We start from the raw sequence: 19,090 nt of genomic DNA on the forward strand, positions 1-19,090 counted from the left end.
CGCAGTCTTGAGTCATAAGTCTTCTTTAAAGACTTATTCTATTATTCTTTATTTATATTTATTTATTCTTATTCTATTCCCATGCCAGAATTGTATCAATATACAAGAAATTTAGAGAGATGAACGACCAAATTACCCAGCCCAATACTTGTGTATTTTTAGTATCATAGGGAATTAAAAGCCCAGGGACTATGAACACTCTAGGTCTCACGTGGTTTATCCCTTCAGGCATTTCAGATTTTGGAAGCAGGCCCTGTACAGTTATTTGCCTGCTCACTTGATGTTTATAGCTCCCATATTTGTACCAGTATACACCTAGTTTATGCAAACATGGATTTTTGCTGCATTTTAACCAAGTCTTACAGTGACTATTTGTCTTTCCATAAATCTCATTTTGTGCTGTTATAGAAAATCTCCGTTTTGAAAATCTCCATTGTACAGAAGCATGTCTTTAACGTCTTCAGACAAAAAAGCCTTACAGTTAACTGAATGCTTGCATTTGGGGGGTAACTTAACAGGGAGGGCCGGAAAAAGAACGGGAGTGGACTGTTAATATTTTTAGGAAAATGTTGCCTTTGTCTTGTGCAGAACAGGTAGATATATCTGTTAGAATATATTTTTAAAAGGTGGTGATGCCTCGTTTTGGAACTAAAACGATATTTAATCATAAAATTTCTGAAGCTCTTGCAATTTTTTCAACCTGTTGGAAGTTGTCTACCACTATTATTTTTGTTGGAACTGTGAATTTTTTCCTTTTCTTCCCAACCTCTCAGAGAAAAAAAGGAAGTGAGTTTCTGGTAATGAATTGAGCAGATATCTAATATATATTATGCCTTTTGAGCTGTGTAACCTAATATTTGGATACTTGATAATTTGTTTTATTATGTAATTGATAAAATAGTGATACATATTGATATTAATTCAATCATATATTTATGCCATCTGGGCATGTACGATTATAGTTCTTTGGGAAAGACAATTTGTCAAGTGTTCACTAGTTTGTAAAAACTTACTGTGAGAGCTTAAACATGTAAATAAATAATGAAATTCATTTCTAAACAAAAGCAAATTGCTGAATATACATAGAATACACAGGATGAGCCTTAAAAAAACTAAAAGTTGGAGGCCAGGCTGGTGGTGCAGCAGTTAAGTTGGTACGTTCCGCTTTGGCGGCCCAGGGTCTGCAGGTTCGGATCCCGGGTGTGGACATGGCACTCCTTGTCAAGCCATGCTGTTGCAGGCGTCCCACATATAAAGTAGAGGAAGATGGGCATGGATGTTAGCTCAGGGCCAGTCTTCCTCAGCAAAAAAAGAAGAGGATTGGTGGCAGATGTTAGCTCAGGGCTAATCTTCCTAAAAAACCCTAAAACTTTATTGGATTATATACCAGATTACATGCATATTTAAAACGTGTAATCATAGAGAAAATATCTGAAATTACACACATCTAGTTGTTAATTGTGGCCAATGCTAAGAAGTGGATTATGGGGAGGAATTTTTCAATCAACATATCCTTATATCAACATATCCCTATACTCATTCTTTCTCTTTTTTTTTGCAGTGATCAAGTATGAATTTTGTCATCGAACAAATAAAGAATTAAGAATTAAGAAAATTACTACTACATTAGGGAAATAAGAATAAATGGAGATAAATTCCTATTCTTAACTAGAATAACTCAATATGGTAGGGCTGTAACTTCATCCTATATTAATCTGTAAATTCAATACTGTAACCACATAAGCGAAACTGTGACAGGATTTTTTAACTTGTCAACATGATTCTAAAATATATTAGAAGCAATGCATGAGAATAGCAAGGAAAATATTATAAATCAGAATGATGTCTGTACACTAGACCGCACCACTACTGAAGAATAAAATTATTATAAAGCCACTGTTATTGAAAGTATGACAGTGATTCAGGAAATCAGCAAACAGGTGAATGGAATAAACCAAAGTCTAGAAACACTTGAGAACATATAAAAATTCCATGTGGAATTTTCACTACTTGGTTATACATATATATCAGTAACATCTGAATTTTCTAAAATGGTATTCAGAAAAAGATAGATAATTTAAACTAATCAAGTTATAGAAACACTGGCAGAAAACAGACCTCGACATCCTCTTAGTCAAATTCAACCATCTGATTAGATGTATCTCAGTTCGCAGCTCTGGTTCACCAAACCTGGTTCCAGCTGGAGACAACCTCTTGCAATGCAGTCATTAATAGGAACTGTGTGGTAGAAATTACCAATAAAACATTCCACAGCTGAATTTTTATCCAATAACTACGAATGTTCTACACTATTAAAATTGCACTGTTGTGCAGCGGTTAAGTTCCCACGTTCCAGTTCGGCAGCCTGGGTTTCGCCGGTTCAGATCCAAGTGCAGACCTACACACTGCTTGTCAAGCCATGCTGTGGCAGGCGTCCCACATATTAAAAAAAGTACAGGAAGATGGACATGGATGTTAGCTCAGGGCCAGCCTTCCGCAGCAAAAAGAGAAGGATTGGCAGCAGATGTTAGCTCAGGGCTAATCTTCCTCAAAAATAAAAAAATTGCACTGCTTATGTGCTTAAGTGGGGATGTTAAAATTATAATTGTATGAGTCTGCTATTCTGGTTGGACCACATTTGAGAAACATTCAAGAAAGGGCCAAGATGCAAATTATGAAGTCAGTGAGAAATAAGGAAATGAACCAGTCATCCGTTTCAGCTGATGTCAATTTGCCCCTTCAAGCCAAGTGAAGCTGTTTAATCCTGCCAAGCAATTCTCACATTCCAGGTAGAGCTTTGGGGACAGGCAGAAACTGGAGGGGTAGCCTGAGTCCTGAGTCAGAAGATGGACAGCCTGATTGCCTCAAGGGCTCTTGTACCCAGCAGGGATGGTCCTGATGTCAAGCCCTCTTTGCAGACAATGAAAGCCAGCTAGGCAAGATTTTCCCCCATTTGCCTAAGAAATTAATCTCATGATTTCTGTTGCTCTATCACACTATCCCCTTATGACCATGACTCATTGACAGAAACACCTACAAAGGAAAAGGTTGAAATACTTAAATATGCATCATAACTTTTTTTAACACCTGCACAGTGGAAAACAGCACTGAAGTAAAAATGGTAATATTGGATTACTGAAATGGTTAATAACAAACAAGAGAGCAAAGGTTTAATCTTAATTCACTTATGAGAAAAACATGAAGACACTAATAAATGGGCACAGAATATGAAGAAATGACTGACCCAAGAATAAACGTATTTTATTCTTGAATAAATATAGTAGGTGAGCACATAGGAAAATATTTGTCCTCACTTGTAAGTTAAAAATATTTCAATTAAATGCAAACTTGTGAAGCCACTATGGAAAACAGTACGGAGATTCCTCAAAAACTAAAAATAGAAATAACATATGACCCAGCTATCCCACTGCTGGGTATCTATCCAAATAACTTGAAATCAACTATCCAAAGTGACCTATGTACCCCTATGTTCATTGCAGCACTATTCACAATAGCCAAGACATGGAAGCAATCCAAGTGCCCTTGACTGATGATTGGAGAAAGAAGATGTGGTATATATATATACAATGGAATACTACTCAGCCATAAAAGAGACAGAATCATCCCATTTGCAACAACATGGATGGACCTGGAGGGTATTATGTTAAGCAAAATAAGCCAGGCTGAGAAAGAAAAACACCAAATGACTTCACTCATATGTGGAAGATAGATAAACACATTGACAAAGAGAATAGTTCAGTCGTTACCAGGGGAAGGGGGGTGAAGGGTGGGCACAAGGGGTGAAGGGGAGCACTTATGTGGTGATGGACAAGAAATAATGTACAACTGAAATCTCACAATAATGTAAACTATTATGAACTCGATAAAACATTACTGAAAAAAAAGTAATTACTCAATGGACACATTTAACAGCAGAGCAGACACAGGTGAAGAGAAAATTAGTAAGCTGGAAGAAAGGGAAGAAGAAACTTCAGAATTCACCACAGTTGAAAAGATAAAAAATAAAGAGAGTAAGAGACTGAGGTAAGAGACTTGGTTGCTGGTGAACATCTAACAGAGACAAAGAGAAAAACAAAAGAATAGGGTAGCGGCACCAGTAAAGAGACGTTGACTGAGAATTGTCAAGAACTGATGTAAAGCACCAGTCCAAAATAAAATCTAAACTGGATAAATAAAAATAAATCCACGCATAGCTCAACGATAAAAACATTTTTTAAAAATATTGAAATTAAAAATAACTTTGAAGTAGCATTTTAAGCCTATTCAGTTAGTGACAAAAAAGGTCTGGTGATATTGTGGGCAAAAGTGATATATACACCCTGCTTTTGGATATTTAAGTCAGGAATTTTTGGTTTCAAGTATCAGAAACCCATTCAAATTATATACAAGATAACTACAAACTATTACATAATTATATAATAACCATGAAACGTTTCACAATACTGAGTACAAATAATATCGCCTGTCTTTATTTTCTTGAACTAAATTAGAAGCGGCTGCACTCCACCCTTTACTGTGACTGGTGGAAAGTTCAAAAACAGTCTTATGGAGCTTCTCCCTCCTCTACTGGCTCATCTAAGAGCCTTAGGAGCAAAAGGGACTTCTGCCTCCGAAAATAGGGTGATTCAGACCAACTTTCCCAGTGATGACTAGAAAAGCTGGACCAAAAGGAAAAATCTGCTTGAAAAGATCAGACAGCTACCAAGATAGTGAATTACTGGGATAGAATTCAAGGAATAAAGGAGGCTAAGGAATGAGGCGACTTCCTCTGGATGTGTTTGCTGATTCCTTCAGTAGCTACTGGGAGGCTGAGCATGCTTTTCTCAGCCTCTTGGGGTTAGGAGAATAGATATTAGAGTCCAAGATCCACCGCGGGTGGTGGTCGGGGCAGGGAGGGGGGCAGTTCCTGGTGACTCCCATTTGCTTCGCATTGGAATAGAAGAAGGGGTGAACCAGAATTAGATAGATGCTCCCAGGCATGGCCACTAGGCTTCCCATCATCTTTGGGGTTTTTTTGGGGGTTTTTTGTTTTTTCTTGTTTTGGGGAAGTTTAGCCCTGAGCTAACTACTGCCAGTCCTCCTCTTTTTTGCTGAGGAAGCCTGGCCCTGAGCCCGTCTTCCTGATCCGTGCCCATCTTCCTCTACTTTATATGTGGGGTGCCTACCACAGCATGGTGTGCCAAGCGGTGCCATGTCCACACCCGGGATCCGAACTGGCGAACCCCAGGCCTCTGAGAAGTAGAATGTGCGAACTTAACCACTGTGCCACCAGGCCAGCCCCATCCCATCATCTTTGGAAGTTGAAACATTGCCAGTGCTCCCAGTGCCTAGCACAACCAAACATACATCAGCTCTGGAGAACCCTAGATCGCCAAGTATTTCCACAGACTATTTTGTGAAGCCACTGTTTGACACATGCGGAGATAATGTTTTTAAAATGAGGCAAATAAGGCAATAAAAACACAAGGCTTCAGATATTGGAGTTGTCAGACACATATTATAAAATAAGTAGACTTACAATGCCAAAGAACTGTAAGTTAATGATTCAGAATTTTAACACAGAATTGGAAAATAAAAAAAGAGCCAGACAGTGGCTGTCCCAGTGGTGTAGTGGTTAAGTTCACGTGCTCCACTTTGGTGGCCCGGGGTTCAAAGGTTCAGATTCCAGCTGTGGACCTACACACCACTCATCAAGCCATGCTGAGGCAGCATCTCACATAAAAAAAATAGAGGAAGACTGGCACAGATGTTAGCTCAGGGCTAATCTTCCTCATCAAAAAAAAAGTAAAGAAACAGTGAGTATTGGAGTATTGGAGGAGAGAGAATGAGGCGGAGTTACATTTGAAGGAAAAAAGGAAAAGGAAAAAGGAAAAACTTTCAAAACTTGAAAGTTTTCAAGTTTTCAAGGAGCTTGATAAGCAACAAGGAAGAAAATTTAAAAATGAATATGAAGTTGAGTACCTGAGGGTTACTGTAAATATTCAACAAGATTACCTATTGACCTTGTTATGAAAAGACATTAATCTTGTTAATTTGCCGTTTTCTTGTTTAACCTGATGGATGACTCAAGGTTCACACAAATATATGAGTTTGTTTTACACAAGAAAGAGAATCCCTTCAAGGAAGTTGCCCTTATAAAAATCAGCCCCTGGCTGCGTTTGATTGCTGAAGGGCTTACTGGGAGGGAAAGAAACAAGGATTATCCCTTTGTTTCTTCAAAACTCCTCCTGCCACACCCCTTAGCTCTATAAAACGCCCTGCTTTCTTCTGTACGAAGGCAGATTTGAGAGAACCTGTCCTTCTGCCTTCTCTTTTTGGTCAATTCAAATAAACCTTTCTCCATCTCCAAGCAGGATGTCCCAGTGGTTGGCTTACTGCGTGCATCGGGCACACGAACTTGAGACTAAGAGGTTCGATATCAAATATGCACCAAAGAACATCGTAGTAAAGATGCTGACAATTAAAGACAAGGAGACCATCTTAAAAGCAGCCAAAGAACTGGGGCCGGCCCCGTGGCGCAGCAGTTAAGTTTGCACGTGCTGCTGCTTCTGTGGCCCGGGGTTCGCCAGTTGGACTTAATCACTCGGCCACGGGGCTGGCCCTTGGGGTTCGCCAGCTGGGATCTGGGGTGTGGACCTACACACACTGCTTGTCAAGCCATGCTGTGGTAGGCGTCCCACATATAAAGTAGAGGAAGTTGGACAGGAAGCTCAGGGCCAGTCTTCCCCAGCAAAAAAGAGGAGGATTGGCAACAGGGCTAATCTTCCTCAAAATAAATAAATAAATAAATAAATAAAAGAAATTTTTTTTAAAAAGTAGCCAAAGAAGAAAAGATTACCTTCAAAAGAGATTGCTAGCTAACTTTCCCACAGAAGACACGGGAAGCTAGAGACACTGAAATATCTTCTATCTCAGCAAAAATATTCAAGAATGAAGGTGCAATAAAGACTTTTTCAGGCAAACAACATTTGAGGGAATCTGTCACCAGCATACTTGCACTAAAGTGACTACTAAGGCAAATTATCCCAGACGGAAGGTCGTAAGGAAAGAAGGAAAAGAAATAAAAATGGCAAATAAGTGGGTAAATCTAGATGACTACTAACTGCATAAAACAACAGTGCTGTTTTGTTTGGTTTTAAAAAACTAAAGAACCAAAAAAACCAGTAAAATACTGACGTAAGTCAGGAAAGGCAGTAAATAGACCGGAAGTGTCTTAAGATCTTTGTATGATTCAGGAAGAAGATTAAAAATACCAAGTAATTTTAAACCTTGATAGGTCAAGAATATGTTATAATCTATAGTATACCTACTATGGAAATAGTACATATAGAGAATAACTTCCAAGCTAATAGATAAGAAAATGGAACAATAAAAAAGAATCAATATAAAAAAGTGCAAAGAGGAGCCGGCCCTATGGCCGAGTGGTTAAGTTCATGCTCTCTGCTTCAGCGGCCTAGGGCTTTCCTGGTTTGGATCCTGGGCATGGACATAGCACAGCTCATCAGGTCATGTTGAACCGGCGTCCCACATAGCACAGCCAGAGGCACTCACAACTAGAATATACAACTATGTACTGGTGGGCTTTGGGGAGAAGAAGAAAAAGAAAAAAAAGATTGGCAACAGATGTCAGCGCAGGTGCCAATCTTTAAAAAAGAAAAAAGTGAGAAAGAAGAAAACAGATCAGATAAGAAAAAGTAGAAATATTCAATGAGATGTTAGATTTAAACCAACTATATTGATAATTACCTAAATGTAAACTGATTAAATGCTCCAATTAAAACACAAAGATAGATTGGATGGGAAGAAAGAAGCACGATTATACGGGGTTTGCACGAGACACATCTAAAACACAAAGATACAGAGTACAAAGAAAGATAAATACACCAAGCGTAACCAAGATAAAGTTGATATCTCTATATTAATATCAAATGAAGTCAGGTTTTCAGACAAAAAGCTAAAACCATAGATAATGAAGAATACTTCAAAGTTATAAAATATTCACTTCACAAGAAGAGATAGCAATTCTTTATTCCAGTAATATAGCCTCAAAATATAGAAAGCAAAATATTGAAAGAATTACAAGGGGAAATAGACAAATCTGCAATCACGGTAAGAGATTTTAACATACTACTCTCCCTAACCAAGACTGCAAGCAAACAAAAAATTCATAAGTATTTAGATGACTTGAACCAATCAGCAAATGTGATATAAATAGACATATATTGAACACTGCATGTAATGTCTGCAGAATACACATTCTTTTCAAATGTACACAGAATGCTTACAAAAACTGAAAAAATTCTGGGTCATAAAACAAGTGTCCAAAATTTCAAAGAATTTAAGTAATATGGAGTATATTTTCTGACCCACATGCAATTAACCTAGCAGTGAATAACAAAGATATAACTAGAAAATCCCTGTTTGGGGAAATTCAGAAATACACTTGTAAATAATGACAGGTCAAAGAAGAAATCACAATAGAAATTAGACAGTAGTTTGACCCAAATGATAATGAAAATACCACATATCAAAACCTCTAGGAAGCAGCTAAAAACCAATACTTAGAAATATACTATTGCACAACTTCCATAAGTCCCCAATTATCTGCTGATCTTAACCCTCCGTTTCATCAGCCACTTCCTTAAATACACATTGAGCTCATAAAACTTGCATTTTAGCATCGTGTTGTACCCTCCCTTAGCTTCTTTGCTGCAAGTCCCGCTCCACTACCTGCCCACCTTCATCTGCCGCTGTGGATCACCACTGCCCAGCAAGGCTAAACTGAGGGGCAGAAAGGGGCCATGCATGTAGGTACCAACCCACAATACAGAACCATACTGAGCTCAAGATGGTGCAGTGGAGCCCCCTTAGCTGAGAGGGTGGGCTGGGTGGAACGGAGAAACTTACTGGGTGAAGTGGGGGAGTACCATCTCCAGTCCCAGCTTGAGTTTAAAAGTATACATTAAGCATATTGTAATGGATCATTTTACCTTTTCATTTAGGAAAACGTCTCAGGGATAGTATTATAAAGAATTGGTACTATACAGAATGGCTTTAACCAGAGTATGCACACACTAGATGCAATTCTGTAACACAACAGACTTTAACTGTGGTCACACACAGATGAATACTATGGGCTCTTTACAGTTTGTATATGGGAGAATACGGGACATAGCCTGCCCTTTTAGGATATTTACTCACATAGGATATTTATACAATATGTACACACATATAAACATGTGTTACAGACATGTACAAATTTTGCAAAAATTCTATTTAATTTAGTAAAAATGTACTGAGCACTCATTATGTGCCAGACAATTTTCTAGAACACAAAGATGGGTCAGGAATAGACCCTGTCCTCAAGGAGATCAGTGTGGTTAAAATGACATACACACTTATTCTCTCACTTCTTCTTGGCAAGTGTGAGTATACTTTCCAAGACCCAAGAGAGCTTAAACTACTACTTATTGTTTTAGCAACCACGTTGCTTCCAGAGCTGTCATCTGGCTTGGGTTGAGTGGTAAGTTACAGTTTGACTTTTTCCTAATTTTTTTTTCAATAAGCTTTCAGCTAAAAAATATCCAGACCCTGCAATTAATTTAAATAAAATAAATTGTTGCTTACAGTTTCTTGTATTTTGGCATATTACAGGGAGAATTTTTGATTACGTGGAGTGAAAGACTGCTTAGCATTGAATGTTGAAACTGGACTCAACTCAGCTTGGTTCCGCTTACCAGATACCACACGGTTAAGAAACAGGGAGGAGGCAGAACAAAAAACACAGGAGAAACAAAGAGTAATATGTCAATGAACTGATGGCACTTTTCCTTTCCTAGAGGTAACCCTTGAAGGCAGAACATGAGCTGAGGAACACATTTAATAGAAGCCTATCTCTCTAACCACTTTCTTTGTCTAATGAACTTTCATTTGCTCAACAGACAATGGGTGCTGACTATGCCAGGCACTTTGCTAGACAGCAAGAAATGGGAATAAACCAACTATAGTCCCTTTCTTCAAGGAATACATAAGTTAATAGGGGGAACGACTCATACAAACAAATGTGTACTAGGTGAGAAAGAGAGAGAGCGGATAGAAGGAGAGAGAGAGGATAGAAGAAGAGAGAGAGAAAGACTTTGAAAATTTTTTAAGCGTCCATATACACAGGTAATCCTGATGACCGGTCAGAACTTTTCATCCCTGTATGGTGAACACTAGGATTTTTTTAAAAACCTTGTTCATGGTATTTCATATTAGTCATCTACTCCATTTGGCAAAACAGAGAACGTGTCATAGACCTGGATTCTGGTCAGAGTTCTTCCAGTTTATAGCTGAGTGGCCGAGGGCTACTCACATCATCTCACGGAGCATCTTACCTCATCTGAGAGGAAAGGAGTCTGCCTACTATAGGAAGGTGTTGATAGAAGAAAGCACTTTGCAAATGAGAAGTACTGTAAGGACGACTACTGTCTTCACGAGAAGACCTTTCGGCTGGATGATCTCTCATTTTTCCAGTCACCTGTCTTGTACTTCCAACACAACAAGGGATCTTAACCTAGGTCCATGGATTAGTGGTTGGCTCCCAAGTCTGGAGTACTAGCTAAGATCGTTTGTAAAGGGTTGGGTGTATGTGCACATGCGCACTTTCCCAGTTCCACAGATTCTCAAAGGAGTCGAGTCCACAGCTGCGAGAAAAGCTAAAACCACGGGTCTAGACAGAGTACCTTTTGGGAGGTGCAGAAGGTCCCTTATCTATCTTTGTATCCCAATACCTGTGTCACAGTGTCCTGCACATAGGAGGGGCTCCTAAATTTGATATATTAATAAGTATCAAAATGGATATGTGTGGGGCCGGCCCCGTGGCCGAGTGGTTAAGTTCGCATGCTCTGCTTCCTCGGCCCGGGGTTTCGTCGGTTCGAATCCTGGCCATGGACATGGCACCGCTCATCAGGCCATGCTTAGGCAGTGTCCCACATGCCACAACTAGAAGGACCCACAACTAAAAATATGCAACTATGTACCAGGGGTCTTTGGGGAGAAAAAGGAAAAATAAAATCTTAAAAAAAAGGATATGTGCTATGATGGCAAATATTAACGTTCAAAATGAGTCTGGCTTCATCCTAGGGATGAAGTATTGAATTTTGATGAAGCCTATCATTGGTTGTCAAACAGGAAGAGGTACCAAATTTAGAAGGCCTGATGACTGTACAGTTTTAAGCAACTGATTCCAGAAGTTCATTATTTCTTTGCTTGTGTGTTCAACCAACTTAGGGAAAGTCCTTCCCTCCTCTTTGTTGAACTCACAGATGATTTTATTTGTTTGACTGTGTCAAGGTTGAAGGCTGTTCAGTCATCAGGACTCCTGAAGACTCTTCTCGGAACATGTGGGAAGGATCTGGCGAACATAAGCCCCCTCCAGGACAGACCACAGCTCCAAAGCAGAGGCAACTTCGGGGGAGTAGACCCAAACCTGCTCTGACTAGCTGTTTCTTACAAAAATGGAAATCTGCTAATACAAAACTTTCCTGGACACGACTACCTGAGATTGTAAAGGTTAATTACGTGCCTCGTACTGAAGAACAATCAAAGTAGGTGAGGCGCTCAGCCTGCTAAACTGTATCACAACCACAGGTGAAAGTACAAGGTTGTCCACTGCATCATTATTGCAACACTGAAAAACCAGAAAGCAACCTAAATCCCTATCAATAAGAGATTAGTTAAGAGAATTACCATATGTCCTAACAATAAAATACTAGTAACCCATTCAACAGAATGAGGTGGTTGTAATGTCCTGAAGTGGCACTATAACTAGGAGACATTTTTTTAAGTGAAAAGCTCATTGCTTTCTAAAAAGTATTTTATTCTGAAATATTTATAGACTCGTGAGAAATTGCGAAAATAGTAGAGTAAGTACAGTAAGTCCCATGTAGCCTTCACCTAGCTTCCTCCAATGGGACATTTAAAATACGTCTTAAAGAAAAACAAAGTAGGTTGCAAAATGGTATATATGGTAAGATCCTATTTGTGTAAGCATAAAAGTAAGTACATTGAATTGTCAGCACTGGATATCTCTGGGGAACAGGGAGGAGAAAAAAAGAGGAAGAGAGAAATTTACGGCTTTGAATACCTATATCAGAAAACAAGAAAATATGAGAGTCAGCAAGCCAAATATCTACCTCAGAAATTAGAAAAAGATTGGCAAATTAGGCTCAAATAAAGCAGAAAGAAGGAAATAATAAATATGAGAGCAGAAATTAATGAGATAGGAAATATACACTACAAAGATCCAAAGTCAAAAGTTGTTTTATTTAAAAAAACTAATAAAATTAATAAACTCATTGGCGATACCAAGAAAAAACAAGAGTAGGCACAAATCACCAATGTCAGGAACGTTGGGAGCATCACTTGAACCTTACGGCCATTGAAGAAGTAATAAGAGAAGATAAGTGAACAATTTTGTGCCAATAAACTAGAAAATGTGGATGAGACGAGCACCTTCTTACAGAAGAATACAACTTACAACAATTGACACAAAAGCAAAAATAGAAAATTCTGAATAATCCTGTCAAGCCAGTTTTTTGTTTTCATTTCATTGCTTATTCTTCCAAAGAACAGGAAAAGAGGGAACACTCTTCAACTTACTTTGTGAAACAGAATAAACATTTTACCAAAACCTGACAAGGAGATGATAAGAAAGAAAAATCACAGGCAACCTCACTCATAAAAATAGATGCAAAAATCCTGTGGCAGCCAGTCTCCAGGGTGGCCCTCGACGCTCTCTGCCTCCGGGAATCACACCTTGGTGGAGCCCCTTCACCCACTGGCCCATGTGACAAACAGCACAGAGCAGAAGAAGCTCCTTCTCACGTTGGTCTGGGTGATCAATATGCAAACAGCATATTGATTAGGTCTGAGATTAGGTAATAAAAGACATTGTGGCTTTCGTTTTGGTGGCACATTCTCTCTCAGATAATTAGCTCTGGGGGAGCCAGCTTCCATATTGTGAATTGCCCAGGGAGAGCCATGTGGAGAGGAACCAAAGCTTCCAGCCGACAGGCACATGAGTGAGCTAGGAAGTGGATCCCTGAGCTCCAGTCAAGGCTTCAACAGATCACAGCTACTTTTCCTTAAAATGCATTATATTAATGTCTGGCAGGTTTATGATTATTATTTTTAACTACTTAATTCATAAATATTTTTAGATTTTCTCAACTTTAATATCTAATATGGTCATAGGAATAGATGCAACCCACATAAACAAAAGCTCTTTGGGAGCTCAATAATTTCTAAGAGTGTAAAGGCTCCTGAGATCAGAAAGACTCAGAAATGCTGGTCTCAGTTCTAAGCAGTGGCTGCAGTTACAGGAAAGTTTTAATAATATATATGATCTTCAGATTAGCACGTTTTATTACTTATTCTTTAATAGAAATTATATTCTACACGGAAGTTAATCTGAAGAACTCACGTGGCTCAGCTAAATAGGTTCCTTTCAAGAGTCAGCTTGCAAACAGAGTACGTTTATAACATTCAGAATTGTTCAAGCTGGCTTAGGGAGCCATTCGTGTCTCTAACCAGCGTGGTGTTACCCAGTCCTCCACCTAAGCAGTCGATGTGAGAGATGCACTAACAGCACAGAGATTTTAAAGACAGGGAAACCAAACTTCAGTTACTTCAATTGTCATTAGGTACAACCACTGAGTTTTTCATTAGTGTTTGAATTTTTAAATAGCAAAACAGCTATTTTTTAGCAAAATAGCAAACTGCCAAGTGTAATATTTTGTTTGGAATTTCAATTAATTAAATTAAATTTTAGTTTAAGTGTGAATTTTAACCTATACGTAAACTACTTTACCCAATTTGATTATCTTTCAAAATTTTAGTTTATTTTTATTTGTCTTAGAATGAAAGAAGCAATAAAATAATAACTATTTCTGAGTATTGAATGATTATTACTGAAAATAATTGTGTCCTAGGGAGAAGAGGAGTGTTAAAAATGATCAGCTGATGCTGTCAAATAGGCTGTCACCACTTCTTCAAGAGGTCAGGACAGTTGTAATACTAGCACCTGGTACGATGCCTAGCACACAGCAGGAAATGTTAGAAAGAAAACATCCCACACAATCAAAAAGCATTGGCTTTAGCCTCAAATGGAGCTGAATTCCAATCTGCTCCTTCCAGTGTATTCCTTGGGCAACTTCCTTCCTCGATTTTCACAACTGTAGAGTGGACATAATTAGAGTACATTCTTTAGAGAGCACTGCTCAGAGCATTACCGGTACAATCGAGAACAGGACCTATACGTAATACACAAGTACTCCATAGTGTATGAAATGAAATGAAATACCAACTAGCATTTACTGAGTTTATTGCATGGCACTATAACGATCATTTCCTGGATTGATAGGGTGCGTTGGGGTGAACCATCTTATCTCAAAGGGACAAAATCAGAAATACCCATTTCGAAATCAAACATTTTTTAGTAAGAAAGGAAACTGAAAAGGCAAAGAAAAGTTTAAAAGAAGAAGGAAGAGGGGTCTGGCCCGGTGGCCGAGTGGTTAAGTTCGCGCGCTCCACTGCAGGCTGCCCCGTGTTTCGTTGGTTTGAATCCTGGGCGCGGACATGGCACTGCTCATCAAACCACGCTGAGGCAGCGTCCCACATGCCACAACTAGAAGGACCCACAACGAAGAATATACAACTATGTACCGGGGGGCTTTGGGGAGAAAAAGGAAAAAAATAAAATCTTTAAAAAAAAAAAAAAAAGAAGGAAGAAACCTTAGTTCCCCCAAAGTCACACAGGCCAGCAGCCTTAAGATCTCAGAGATGTAAAGATGGTAAATGACATCCATGAAAACTCAGACCTTTTCTGCATGACTTCAGGTGTCCATACGCGAAGGAAAAGTCAAGTTTGCCGAGGACTTGCCAACTTTAAATTCTTTGGCACCAGTTTCAAGCCTGGTGCCACCCCTTGTTACTCATTAAGGAATGCGGGGTGAGGGTTGGGGAGGATGTTGGAGCTGGAACCTGCTGGAATGAAAGCCTTAGCCAGACCAAGGTGGATGCCAGGGCTGCCCTGCTTCCCCTAGCTACGCCACATCCTCTGTACAACGCACGCTTCATTTTAACGCTTACGAAATATCATCTCACGAACGTCTCCTTGCATTTTCACGAGGTGACTTCCTTGTCAATGTTTCTAATGATTGTTCTAGTTTTGAAAGATACAAAGAAAACAAATTTTGGCGATAAAAAGGCACAAAATGTATTTCTGATCCTTCCACGTAGTTTACAAAAATTAAATTAGACCTCCAAGTCTACTTTCCCCCTGTTAATTATTACGCTACCCCTTAGAGGCTCTTCGGTGTCCAGGACAACATAACCCACGCTCACTCTGCCTTGAGGTCGTGCGTCTGGATCCGAAAACCGACTTTCCAAAATCCCTGATCTTTTTCGGACGTTTCCTGAAGCTGCGGAAAGGACGCAGCCTCACCTCCCCCAGCTGCCCGAAGCCGGCGGTCCCCGCGCGGGGAACCCGCATCCCCAAGGCGCTCGGTCCTGGGCGCAGGAAAGAGGCCCCAGCCCAGGTCAGAACCTTCGGCTTCCAAGCCTCGCGCCCCGAACCCCGCACTCCAAAGACCTCATCCCACGCTCGAGGCCACCACACTACACATTCCTGGCCACGAGAGGCATCCTCCACGTCGAATTTTCCAACTGGAAATCCAGTGTTCCCCGGGGGCGCAGCGTTCAGAAACGAGCAGAGGCTCCCAACAGCGTCACCGTGCGCCGTCCCTTTCCCGCTGCCCCCACCTATGTGGCAGATGGGTTGAACTTAATTTAGAGACCACTTGCCCCCTCCCTGGGCCCTAAAGTCCGCGGCCCCGCCCCGGCACCTGGGCGCTCTCCCACGGCGCGCCGGGCTGGCCAAGTTTGACTTCCCACTTCTCTGCTCCAGGGACACTCACCGGCACGAAGTCATCCTTAATCGCGCCGCCTCGCACAGACGGAGCTGGTCGAGCCGGGCAGCCACCCCCGCCGACTGCCAGCCCAGGCACCAACACCAGCAGGTTCTCTGCGAGCAGAGCAGGTGCTGAAGGTCGCCAAAGCTTGGGTCGGTCCCCGCCCACGTCACCGCCAATCCCCGCCCACCTCCTTGGTCTTTCACCGCGCCCAGCTTGGCGCCTTACCCATCCCAGAATCTTTTTTAAAAAAAATAATTTTATTTTTCCCCTTTTTCTCCACAAAGCCCCCGGTACATAGTTGTATATTTTTAGTTATGGGTCCTTTTAGCTGTGGCATGTGGGATGCCGCCTCAGCACGGCCTGACGAGCGGTGCCATGTCAGAGCCCGGGATCAGAACCGGCGAAACCCTGGGCCGCTAACGCAGAACACGCGAACTTAACAAGTCGGCCACCGGCTAGCCCCCCCATCCAAGCATCCTTGTCGTTGTTTGCCAATGACCGAATCTCACGGCGAACAAGACCCCCAACTAGTCCACGTCCTGGAGAGCTCGAGAAGATGACAATAATGGCCATTTATTCGTCACAACAGCCCTAAGTGCAGTTATTAGCCCCACTTTTAGGATGGGGAAACTGAGGCAAAGTGGGGTGATTGGGAAGTAGGCGGAGGAGCTGGGATTCCAAGCGCGTCTGGCTGACTCTGAAGCCCGGAGCAAAGCGAGCATTTTCTGTCCCTTTGACGCGGAGCCCCCAAGCCGGCCAGACTCCAGAGTGTCTGTGGTCCGAGGTGACAGGAGGGGGGCCTCTCTGCAGAGGACCGCGTGGATACAGCGTTTCAGCCAAACTTCCGAATGGCCAGGGACTGAGAGAGGCTGCACAGGAGCACGGTCTCGAGCCCCGCACCGCCTGGGAGCGCGCTTCTCTTCTTCCCTGCCCAGGTCGTTGTCCCCAGGCTGCAGGAGCCGGTCCTCGCACCGCGCTTGTAACTCGGAGCGCGCCCGGCCCGAGGCCTGAAATCCGGCTCCCATGCGCTTCTCGTCCAGCCTCTGTCTGGGACCTCTTCTCCTTCCGCTCGGTGGGTAATTGGACTTCTTTCTCCACCTTAAAGAACAACGAAATGCCCACGCCCACCTCTAGTCTCCCTCCCAACGCAGCCCCTCGTCTCCTTCCAGGCGAAGCTGTGTCCGTGCGTCCACGAGCCTCACGGCTTTGCCAGCAGCTCACACTTGGGTTCGCCGCGTTCGGCCTCTGCCCCGCCGCCACCCTCTACTTCGCTCCACCCGAGCTCTTCTGGCAAAAGAGGCAGGGAGGAAAGCTGAAGAGGTTGCATCCCTCTCACAGAGCTGTGCGGCCACTTAATGCCTCTGTGCCTGGAAGAGTCTGGTGAACCTCCGATGGAATGAGCATTTGCAGGACCGTTTGCATAAGCGGCGAGAGGCGCTGGGCACTGGCTCCCCGTGGCTCAGCTCGAGCGTGATTGTATTGTATTTGACTATGACCCAACTTAGGTCGCGAACATGATTTTTTTTGAAGTGGACAAAACGGTGGCATGAAAATGCTTGCAAAATGCCCAGTGTTTCTATTGTATACAGTATGCAGTTAATTATATCCTGCTGTGTCCCCAAAAGGCTTTAAGGCAGAGAGACATAAAAAACAAGGTCGTGTAAATAAAAGAGAAAAATGACAATCTATCAAACCAAGTCTGTCGGTAAAGAGGGTAGAAAGAAATGTCAGAGAGGCTACAATCTTGTGCAGGGGAGTCCCAAATTCCTCCTGGAGCTTCTCAGTAGCCAGTGGAAAAAGGAAAGCAAGGTGGAGGGGCGATCTGAAGTAGCAGTTGCAGGTAAGTATTTTCTAGGAACAGCTGCAAAAGGGACGTTATCCTTTCCTGGACCAGACTAATCAGCAAAGGGCTGTGCTTACCATGTGACTCATTGTTTACAAAAGGCTTTCACATCCATTATCCTCCTTAATACAACCCTCCTCACAAAGTCATGAACCTCTTTGAAGTTGTGAAGACCCAGCCTAGGAGATTTCATGACGTGTTCAAACGTTTGTGGCCAGCGACACAGCCAGGACTTGGACCCAGGTGCTCTGTCTCTAAGGCCAGTGGTGGCTCCCCTGTACCCCGTGCCTTGCCAGCTCTGTCGAAATGGGAAAGCTCTGCTTGTGCCTTGGAAGTGGGGAATGCGTTTAATTCAACCATAGCTTCTGCCACACAGAAGTGTTATGACCTGTGATTTCAGTTCAGGGTGAATTTTCTGTGATTTTGAGTGTGTCTGCCTGCTCTGAGGGTCATGGGCAGGAAGGGAAAGTTAGCTAAGTGAGGATCGAGTTTTTGAACTTGATCAGCTGGGAGCTCCAATGCCGGCTCCCTACAGCAGAGCCAGGCTGTGGTTCCTGGGGGTCTAGACCGAGAACCAAGCAGAGTGTTGGCTGCTGCCCTGAGGGGTAGGGAAGAAATGGCCCCTCAGCACTACCTGGAGCCCTGACGGGTGGCCAGGCCTGTGACATCTCTCTCCAGGCACCATCTGGGGTCAGCCTGAGGGTGTCCTCTCCCAGTAGGTGACCTCAGGCTTTTCCACTGTGGCTGGTTACTGTTTTACACCAGGACAAGACCTCCACTTCTTCCTGGCTGTGGACCCATTTCTGGCTGTCAGTTTGACAAATCAGCAAGTTCTTTTTTTTTTTTCTTCAAAGATTGGCACCTGAGCTAACAACTGTTGTCAATCTTCTTTTTTTCCCCCTGCTTTTTTCTCCCCAAATCCCCCCAGTACATAGTTGTATATATATATTTTAGTTGTGGATCCCTCTAGTTGTGGCATGTGGGATGCCGCCTCAACATGGCCTAATGAGCGGTGCCATGTCTGTGCCCAGGATGCGAACCCTGGGCCGCCGAAGCGGAGCACACGAACTTAACTACTCGACCATGGGGCCGGCCCCCAGCAAGTTCTTAAGTAACCTGAATTTCCTCTGAGCTTGGCCATTTCAGCGGCTCCCAGTGCCCCATACACCTGCCTCTGGCACTGGTGTCCCTGGTCCAAAGGCCAAACTCTTTGTCTTTGACAATCGAGTTCTTGTCTACTTGTCCCTTGTGAGAGAAGCTTTGAGTGGCC

The 19,090-nt window shown here is 42.2% G+C and overlaps 1 protein-coding gene across 6 annotated transcripts in view; it reads right to left on the minus strand.

Annotated features, from left to right (window-relative positions):
- B4GALNT2 (beta-1,4-N-acetyl-galactosaminyltransferase 2 (SID blood group)) overlaps positions 1 to 16,140 on the minus strand; it is a 54,495-nt gene extending 38,355 nt beyond the window's left edge. For 2 of the 6 annotated variants that reach the window (XM_070483069.1, XM_070483067.1), the window contains exons 1-2: positions 15,981 to 16,117; positions 14,883 to 15,825 (exon numbers count right to left, since the gene is read on the minus strand). In XM_070483069.1, coding sequence (XP_070339170.1) covers positions 14,883 to 14,893 — 11 coding nt within the window. In that variant the 5' untranslated portion in view covers positions 14,894 to 15,825; positions 15,981 to 16,117. Of the gene's footprint in view, positions 1 to 14,882; positions 15,826 to 15,980 lie in introns of all 6 variants that reach the window. The other 4 variants (XM_044745658.2, XM_014833830.3, XM_070483066.1 and 1 more) reach the window with 2 other exon arrangements.
- Between the last annotated feature and the right edge of the window lie 2,950 nt (positions 16,141 to 19,090).

Source organism: Equus asinus, chromosome 13 (assembly GCF_041296235.1).
Source record: "Equus asinus isolate D_3611 breed Donkey chromosome 13, EquAss-T2T_v2, whole genome shotgun sequence".
NCBI classification, from domain to species: domain Eukaryota; kingdom Metazoa; phylum Chordata; class Mammalia; order Perissodactyla; family Equidae; genus Equus; species Equus asinus.